This window comes from Solanum tuberosum, unplaced genomic scaffold (assembly GCF_000226075.1).
Source record: "Solanum tuberosum cultivar DM 1-3 516 R44 unplaced genomic scaffold, SolTub_3.0 scf00184, whole genome shotgun sequence".
In the NCBI taxonomy this organism is placed as follows: Eukaryota; Viridiplantae; Streptophyta; class Magnoliopsida; order Solanales; family Solanaceae; genus Solanum; species Solanum tuberosum.
This window is the reverse complement of record NW_006239109.1, coordinates 620075-629864: the sequence shown is the minus strand read 5'-3', so window position 1 is coordinate 629864 and position 9790 is coordinate 620075. Positions and strand designations below refer to the sequence as shown.

Here is a 9790-nt window from a genome sequence, read left to right as displayed (position 1 = left end):
ATGTGATCAATAGGCCTTGGCAAAAGTACCAATTGACAATCACACAGTGCCAAAGACTCCCACATCGACCCATAACCACAGTGAGTCACAAAACAACCAACTGATTTGTGACTTAAAATCTCCAATTGTGGCACCCAACAATCAAGAATCAATCCTTTTTCTTGAACCCTTTCTTTGAATCCCTCCGGCAAGGCTTCTTCTACTGAATTTGTCCCTTCAGGTGGCTTAACAACTAAAAGAAATGGTAACTCAGTCAGTTCAAAGCCTAAAACAAGTTGTTGAAACTGTTTCTTTTCAAGAATCATTTGGCTCCTAAATGCACAGAACACTACTGATCCTGCCTCGAATTTCTCGAGCCAATCCGATAATCCATGTTCTTCTAAAGGCCCCTTTGTCGGTTCAGCAAGAACAGGCCCTGTGTACAGGACTGGCTTTTCAAATTGTGTTGCTATGTAGTCACAAAAGGTTCCTTCAATCTCTCTACATGTTTTCACACCTATTGCGTTGCATCCTGTCATTCCCTTCTTGGATCGTTCGTAAAATGTCACCCCCTTGCCATATTCATGAAATAGAAATGATAACAACTTAGCTTCACTTTCACGCAACACCACAGTAGTAGAAGGGTAATCTGGTGGTGGCTTTACTAGCTCAGCTGCAGTTGATGCCATAAATGTAGTCTTAACCGGTGATCGAATCAATGCTATAGATGATATAGCAGGGCAAACAACTTTGTAACATAGAGTCTTGATACCCCCAATTTCTAGTGCTAAATCAGGAATCCAATAAGCAAAATCAAAGAAAACGAAATGGGGTTTTAGATTTTGAAGAAAAGATTTGATTTCATCATACAATTCATCAAAAGCTGTTGCTAATAGACTCTCCAAGGATCCAGGAACATCAGCTGTAGTCTCTGCTCCATATGGAAGGCCATGAACGTGAGGCATTGTCAGTTTATGTAATGTGATGAGATTTGGGTAAAGATTGAGTTTTTGAAGTCTAACTTCAGCATTTTTGGGCAACAAGAATGAGATTTTGTGACCTCTTTTTGCAAGTTCATTTGACAGATTCATGTATGGGATTAAGTGACCAAAAGCAAGCCATGGGAACATCACTATTTCCAGTTTTGACTCTTCTATGGACTCTGTCATCTTTTTTACTCTTTTGCCTTTGACGAAATGCTACCTCTCTTTCAATTTTGTGCACATATTTGTCTTTGGAGATATGGGATTTAATTGTTCACAAATATGTGTCATAAAACTTTAAAGGAGGTCCATTCGTTCCTTATCATCAAATATAGCTTTCCAACAGAAACAACTTATTTCATGAATATATATATATATATATAATGGAAGTTTTTTTTTTCATGTTTAATTTAACAGTGGAGATCATGATTATATAGTACCTTTTCAAGACACACAAACATGGATAAAGTCTCTAAACTACTCTATTGATGATGATTGGCATCCATGGAACGTAAATAATCAAGTTGCTGAGTGATTAATCTCCAAATTTAACATCCTTAATTACAATTATGAATTTTTAATTAAAACTAATCATTAAGTTAGTTGATAATACTTAATCATTTTTCTAATATCGTATCATTGTAGTTATACAAGATCTTACTCCAACTAAATGACTTGTGCAACCGTGAAGGTATTTAAAATTAATTGTGCCACTAATTTTACACTATATAAGTTAATTTATCTCAATTTAGCTAAATTGAATTTTTTTAAGAGCTTTTGATTATTATATTTTTACTTTATTTGTTTTTTTTAATAGGAAGCAGGACACACAATTAGTTCCTACAAGCCTGAAGAATGTTTTGTTATGTTCAAAAGATGGAATAGTCACGATCCTTTATAAATATCCTTTATATTATCTTATATATTTTCTCACTTTTTAAAAAAGACTAATAAACTGAGGTCAATTTATCATTCACCGTAGGGGTGTACAAAACCGAACCGAGAACCGAACCAAACCGCAAACTGAGTCAACCCGGAAAAAAAACCCGACTAGTGGTTTGGTTTGACTTGGTTTGGTTTTGAAAAATAAAACCCGACTATATTTGGGTTGGTTTGGTTTTAACTAAAAAAAACCAACCCGAGACCAAACCAACCCGAATTTATATAAAAAAAATCCGACTATATTTGGGTTGGTTTGGTTTTAACTAAAAAAAACCAACCCGAGACCAAATCAACCCGACATTATATATATAATTTTAAAATTTTATTTTATACATAAAAATATTTACTTTGAAATAATTTTTAAATCTTTCTTATACTTTTTCATAGTTTTTATCTTTTCATATATTATTATTTCAAGTTTGAGTTAGAATTCTAAATGGTTCAATAAAGATTATAGTTCACAGATGTTGGTAATTATAATAAAGCTTAAATCTAAATCAAATTAATACTAATGCAAAAAGAAAATCAATTCAACACTAAGAATGACAATAATATTGAATATTTGTTCTTTAGTTTTACATTGGTTTAGACAATTAAAATACATAATCTAATTTTAATTTTCTTTAATATTTAGTCATGTAACTAATACTTATTAAACTTAATTTTAGCATGATTTAGTACTTTTAAATTATGATCATTTTCATTATGACTTGTTAATTTGCAATATTTGTTTTACGCGATTTCATTATTATTATTTTTGTTGGATATTTTAGTGTCATTAATCATATTATATTGTGTTATATTTTTAAGAAACATCTTAGATAGTTGTATTTTGGTAGGACTAAAGAAATATTTGAAGTACAAGTAAATTATATGTTGTGTATGAATACTTTACCGGAAAAACCCGAAAAACCGAAAAACCCGAAAAAACCCGAGGTTGAAAAACCCGAGTTTTATTGGTTTGGTTTGGTTTATAAATTTAAAAATCCGACCTAAATGGTTTGGTTTGATATTTGAAAAACCCGAACCAACCCGGCCATGTACACCCCTAATTCACCGTATCTTTGAAAACATTATCATGCTATTGAATATTGAATACATAAGATATTATGTTATTATTTTAAAAAAATTATTAATAATATTTGCTTTAGTTATGACAATTTTTTCTTCTGCTATTTGTAAAATGTATAGAGTGAAGTTTATCTACATGCTTTATGAGAATTCATCACAAACGATTATCGGATCGATGAAAAGTATAGTCAAGTGGGGAGTTTGGCTCACGATACATTTATTATTAGATAACCTAAGTGGTAGGTATCCTATAAAATGAGTAAATTCATGAATTTTATGTGAAGATGCATTATCAATATATAGTGCTCTTAAAATTCAAATAACATAAATATATCTAATAAAATTTATTAGTTTAAATTATTTAGCACATCATCTAACATATTATACTATATAGTCAAAGTTTTTATAACATTTTTAAAAATCTTTATCTATCGTCCATTTCCAAGGAACTGAAACATTGGATTTCTCACCAACACATATTTTAGAGGGCCTATATCTCATCATGTTAGGATAGAAAATGTAAAATAGTTAAAAATCTCATTAAATGAAAAGTAAATATGAAAAAAAAATACAATAATTCTATTAAACTTTGAATAATTTATATAATTGACCATTTCAATTCGCCTAATATTTTGCTATCAATACCTTGGGGTCTAAAATATTTCTAAGTTCATAGTAACTTAAGTGGTTCAGAAAATAACTTAATCATACTAGGTTGGAGCATTACTAACACAATACATGTTATAAGATATAACAAATGTATCACTAACTCTGGATAGTATTTTTCTTGAGGTAGTAAAAAATAACACTAAATTTGAAGGAAGCTGTATAACTCTTAAATAACTACATTAAAATATCCAAGATACAAAAAAAACTTAAAATTCCGATGTAATCAAAAGACTAAACTGAACTTTTAATTAAAAAGATCAATATTAGATGATCATTATATTTATGAAAATATTAGTATAATATATTTATTCAAATATAAGATTTTAAATTTATGAATTCAGAATTTCAAAACAAGATAACCATTGATTGTACATGAATTATTCATACCTATTAACCTTCCCGCTAATCTAGGTGTTTTCAACAAGAAGTGCATGCAAGTTGTCAACAAAGTTGTCAATATAGTTAGTCATGAAGCCAGTACTTGAAATAAGGTCCTTCCATTTCCTATGATTTTCTTTCGCATGACAACCAATTTGGCTATCTTTATCCATCACACATTTCACAGACTTGCAAAAATTCTCTTTCGTAAACAAATCGTTTTCATCTTTCTCAACTTCTACGCCAAGTCGCCAACCTTAAGTTGTTGTTCCATAAGCCTAGCAATTAAAGTGTGTTCAAAAGGTCTTGGCAAAAGTACCAATTGACAATCACACAGCGCCAAAGATGTTATCTCATGTATTCAGGTTAATCATAAACCCAACAATAGACTCACACATCGACCCATAACCACAGTGAGTCACAAAACAACCAACTGATTTGTGACTTAAAATCTCCAATTGTGGCACCCAACAATCAAGAATCAATCCCTTTTCTTGAACCCTTTCTTTGAATCCCTCCGGCAACGCTTCTTCTATTGAATTTGTCCCTTGAGTGGCTTAACAACTAATAGAAATGGTAATTCAGTCAGTTCAAACCATAAAACGAGTTCTTGAAACTGTTTCTTTTCAAGAATCATTTGGCTCCCAAATGCACAGAACACTACTGATCCTGGCTCGAATTTCTCGAGCCAATTTGATAATCCGTGTTCTTCTAAAGGCTCATTTTTCGGCTTGGAAAGACAGGTCCTGTGTAAAGGACGGGCTTTTCAGAATGTGTTGCTATGTAGTCACAAAAGGTTCCTTCAATTTCTCTACATGTTCTCATACCTATTGCATCGCATCCTGTCATCCCCTTCTTCACCCGTTCGTAAAATGTCACCCCCTTTCCATATTCATGAAACAGAAATGATAACAACTTAGCTTCACTTTCGCGCAACACCACAGTAGTAGAAGGGTAATCTGGTGGTGGCTTTACTAGATCAGCTGCAGTTGATGCCATAAAAGTAGCCTTATCCGGTGATACAGACAATTCAGCCAGGCTAAAAATAGTGTAAAACAGAGTCTTGATACCTCCAATTTCTTGTGCTAAATCAGGAATCCAATAAGCAAAATCAAAGAAACAAAATGGGGTTTTAGATTTTGAAGAAAAGATTTGATTTCACCATACAATTCATCAAAAGTTGTTGCTAATAGACTCTCCAAGGATTCAGGAACATCAGCTGTAGTCTTTGCTCCATATGGAAGGCCATCAACATGAGGTATTGTCAGTTTATGAAATTTGATGAGATTTGGATAAAGATTGAGTTTTTGAAGTCTAATTTCAGCATTTTTGGGCAACAAGAATGAGATTTTGTGACCTCTTTTTGCAAGTTCATTTGACAGAGTCATATATGGGACCAAGTGTCCAAAACCAAGCCATGGGAACATCATTATATTCATCTTTGACTCTTCTATGGACTCTATCATCTTTTTTTTTCTCCTTTGAGATGTTAAATTGATCCCAAAGAGGATATGATATGCTCCTTGAGAGTAATTGAATTCTGGTATTGATTTTTTTTTTTTAAGTTCACTTTTAAATAATTGGGGGCATGGGGCCGCGGATAATTGGGGGTATTTAGGCTTAAGCCATCTACGACCCTTTAAAGTGCTCAAATGCAAGCCATGGGAACATCACTATTTCCATTTTTGACTCTTGTATGAACTCTGTCATCTTTTTTTTCTCCTATCTCAAATTATTAGATAGATATTTTCCAATCTAATTTTGATGTAAAATTCCGATTTTATAACAATCTAATTTCATATTTCATCTCGAAAGATCCATCAATATGTTATCCCTGAGTGGGACCCACTGGTTCAGAAAGGTTCCTTACACAACCCCTCAAACTTGTCCTCATTTTTCATTTTGGCACTCCAACTTAGCCTTGTTCCATTTTAACCCTTAACCTCCATTTTTTCTGTACCATTTAAACAATAATACTAATTTTCATGATTTTTTTATTTATTTATGTTCTTCAATTGCAATTTTTTATTTTAAAAAAATAGACGTGTATTTGTTAATTTTCATAAAAAAATTGAACATTCGCGAACGAACATAAAAAATTTCAAACAATAATATTATTTTTTGAGATTTCTCTGTATTTTTGCATGAAAGTAAATTGACGAAAGTTCTTTGATTTTCTTTCTTAAACATTCAATTAAATTAAATAACACTACTTATTTATTTTTTCTTATCATCTAGGCTATCTAAATTTAACGCAAATACTCACTTTTAATTTTTAATATAAATCAATACGAATAAGAAAACTCATCTTCAATACGAGTAAAAAAGACTCTTGTTCATTGCTAATAACACTACTAAACAATGTTAAAACTCGACTGACTTTGTTAGGTTGTCGGTGATTTTAAAGAAAGAAAACAAACACAATTTCGTCAGTTATTTTTCACACAAAAATACTCGGTTATTTTTCACATAAAAATACATAAAACTCTTAAAAAGAAATTATTATTTTTTAAAAAGAATTACTTTTTGTTAATTTTTATTTTTTTAAACTAAAATTAACTGACACATGTCGATTTAAAATAAGAAGTTGCAATTGAAGAATATATATAAAAATAAAGAAATCATAAAAATAGTATTTCGTGTTAAAATGGTATATAAAAAATGGAGTTTAAGTATTAAAATGGAACAAGGCTAAGTTGGAGTGTCAAAATGAAAAATGAGGGCAAGTTAGAAGGGTTATATATGTGTTTGGCCTTTTATTATATTATATAGAACAGCCATGGAAGGACGGCCATGGCTATGAAAAGTTGTACAATGAGCAATACAAATTGTACTATGTACTTGGCCTTACCTTGTTTTCTCACTAATAGCCTCTAAACATGTGTAATGCATGTGAGCCCTTTTTTTTATATATCATTTCAATCTTACTATCTATTACTCCCTCCGTTTCACAAAGAATGATCTAATTTGACTTGGCACGAAGTTTAAGAAAAATAAAGAAGACTTTTGAATTTGTGGTCCTAAATTAAAGTTATGTCAAATGTACAAAATTTCCCTTTAATCTTGTGGCCTTAAACATGCCACATGGAAAGCTAAAATTAAAATATTACCAAAAAAAGAAAAAGATCATTTTTTTTTAAATTGACTAAAAAAGAAATGAGGTCATTCTTTGTAAAACGGAGGGAGTATATTATTTCTACTATATAGAAACATGAGGAGGAGGAGGACAAGGGTAAAATAGTCTTTTACTACTAAATAATATCTACCTAGGGAAAAGGGTCCGATATACCCCTCAACTTTTCCATTTGGAGCTGATATGCCCCTCGTTATGAAAATGACTCATATATACCCTTACCGTTATACAAACGGCTCACATATACCCTTCATTTAACAGAAGTGAAAAAAAATAGTTTTAAATTTATATTTTTTACTTTTGATTTTTTTTAAAAATCATTTAGGGGGATATATGATTTTTCTAGCAAATTTCAAGGTATGTTATAATTTTTTTCGGACATAAATTATTTTTTGACTTCTTGATTATCATTATTTGAGTTTCTTATTCTTATTTTATTTTTTTTCTTTCATTCCTTAGTGTAAAGAAAAAAATTTAAAACTATTTTTTTCGGATATATTATAATTTAGTTTTTGTATTTGAAGAAAAAATTGGGTCATCTATAATGAATTTTACAAGAATATTAGCGAAACTTAAATATATTTGACCATCAAAATAATAAATCTAAATTGGGAAAATGGTCTGAAAAATACTTCAATTTTGGCCGAAATTGTTGTTACAATATCAAACTTTATAGAGGACCTTTTACCCCTGTATTATTTAATAGTGTATTTTAAAGGTATATATGGGATCAAGTGCCCAAAAGCAAGCCATTGGAACATCACTATTTTCAGCTTTGACTCTTCTGTAGAATGTGTAATCCTTTTTTTCCTGCTTTGCCTTTGATGAATTGCTTTCAATTTATCCTACTGGAGTTTGAGATATATTCATAAACTTCAATCAAATATAGCATAATTTTAAAGGAATTTTACACGAATCTCAATATGTTAACAACTAATTACATCTTATTCCTACTCTTATTTTGAATTTACAAAAAATTAAATTTGGTGGAATCCAAATACATCCCAAAACGCCATGATACATCGTGTCCCAGCTTATACATCCTCAATATTCCGATACATCGCGTTTCAGTTTCGAATACATCACTCAACGTCTTGATACATAGCACAAGTGATGTATCTGACCGATACATCATGTAAAGTGATATATGTATCTGACCGATAAATCGCGTAAAGCGATGTATGCGAGAATAGGAGAGAGTAAAGATTTTTGTAACTTTTACAAATGATAGGAAATTTTAGAGAACATGATAAAATAAATTGTGTATTTAGATAATTTTTGCTAATTTTAATAGGAGAAGGGTCAAAGATATTCCACAACTTTGCTAGTTTTATCCTCCGTTATACTATGTGACCATTTAAATCCCTCCATTTACAAACTTGTCACTCATATCTCTAATTTGAGGAAAAGCCTCAAATCAGCCCAAATTACCTGTTTTTCTTAAAAACGAGTCATTCCCAAATTGAAAGTCATGTCCGACCTTTTATCTATCTTAACCCAAATAAATTGAACCCATTGCTAAAGTCTTGGGCAGATCCAGAAGATATCTATAATCTATCTCTCTACTTCTCTTGCCAGTTATCTTGATAGTGAATTCATTTCTCTTTTAGAATTAAGTTTATTTCTCAAATATTTTTTCTTATCTCGCTATTAATGGCATATCGGTAGTTGTTTAGTCTTTTTCGAGAGTTTAATCTCTTGATTATAGCAACAATAACAAATGTGTATGAGTCCTCTATTTCACACATCTTACTAGCTTGCATGACCCATTAATTCGGCAAAATTACTAATTACACCTGCGGGACCCGAGGATACCTAAAATATTAAACTAAAGTAGTGTGGTTATATTTTATCCACGTAGAGAAAAATATGTGCAACAAATAAAACAATCCAGTACTCTCTTCATTTTATATTATTTGATTATTTTATTTAAATTTTTGTATGAACTTTAAAAAAGTAAAAATTAAATTAAATTAAATTGTATGTAATATTTTAATTTATGATATAGTTTTTGCTTTTTAAAAAGTTAAATTTGATCAATCTTTAAAGTTAGATTTGATTAAATTAATTCATGAATGTTTCCAAATTAACATATAGTTATTCAAATTTATACGATAAGTTACAATTTCTTATTTTTAGATGATAAAATATACATTTTGAGATATTTACACAATTTGAATTCCAAAAAACAAAAAAGTGAAGAAAGAAAACTTACGGACCAAAAGAAAAGGTATATACTCCCTCCGTATCTTTTTATATGTCATTTTTTTAGATTGCACTTGCATTAGGAAATTAAGTAACTTTACCCTTCTGCCCTTATTTAATGTTTTCTTAAGTCAACTTTTTAATAAATTAGGGGTGTACATGGTCGGGTTGGTTCGGGTTTTTCAAATATCAAACCAAACCATTTGTGTCGGATTTTTGAATTTATAAACCAAACCAATAAAAGTCGGGTTTTTCAACCTCGGATTTTTTTGGATTTTTTCGGTAAAGTATTCGTACAAACGTATAATTTACTTATACTTCAAATATTTTTTTAGTCCTATTAAAATACAACTATCTAAGATGTTTCTTAAAAATATAACACAATATGATATGATTAATGACACTAAAATATCCAAATAATAATAATAAT

General features: G+C 30.3%; 3 protein-coding genes across 3 annotated transcripts in view; all 3 read right to left on the bottom strand.

Annotated features, from left to right (window-relative positions):
• Positions 1–1148, bottom strand: part of LOC102594027 (anthocyanidin 3-O-glucoside 2'''-O-xylosyltransferase-like) — a 2083-nt gene extending 935 nt beyond the window's left edge. The window contains exon 1 of the mRNA XM_015312054.1: positions 30–1148. Coding sequence (XP_015167540.1) covers positions 30–1148 — 1119 coding nt within the window. The remainder of the gene's footprint in view (positions 1–29) is intronic.
• Positions 1149–4013: 2865 nt separating this feature from the next.
• LOC102600944 (UDP-glycosyltransferase 79B6-like) overlaps positions 4014–9790 on the bottom strand; it is a 13268-nt gene continuing 7491 nt past the window's right edge. The window contains exon 2 of the mRNA XM_006354832.2: positions 4014–4278. The gene's annotated coding sequence lies outside the window, so the exon portion shown is untranslated. The remainder of the gene's footprint in view (positions 4279–9790) is intronic.
• On the bottom strand, positions 4734–5461 carry LOC107061971 (UDP-glycosyltransferase 79B6-like). The gene is made up of 2 exons (XM_015312053.1): positions 5218–5461; positions 4734–5107 (listed from the first exon to the last, which is right to left on the bottom strand). Exons 1-2 carry the CDS (start codon positions 5459–5461, stop codon positions 4734–4736), a joined length of 618 nt encoding a protein of 205 aa, XP_015167539.1.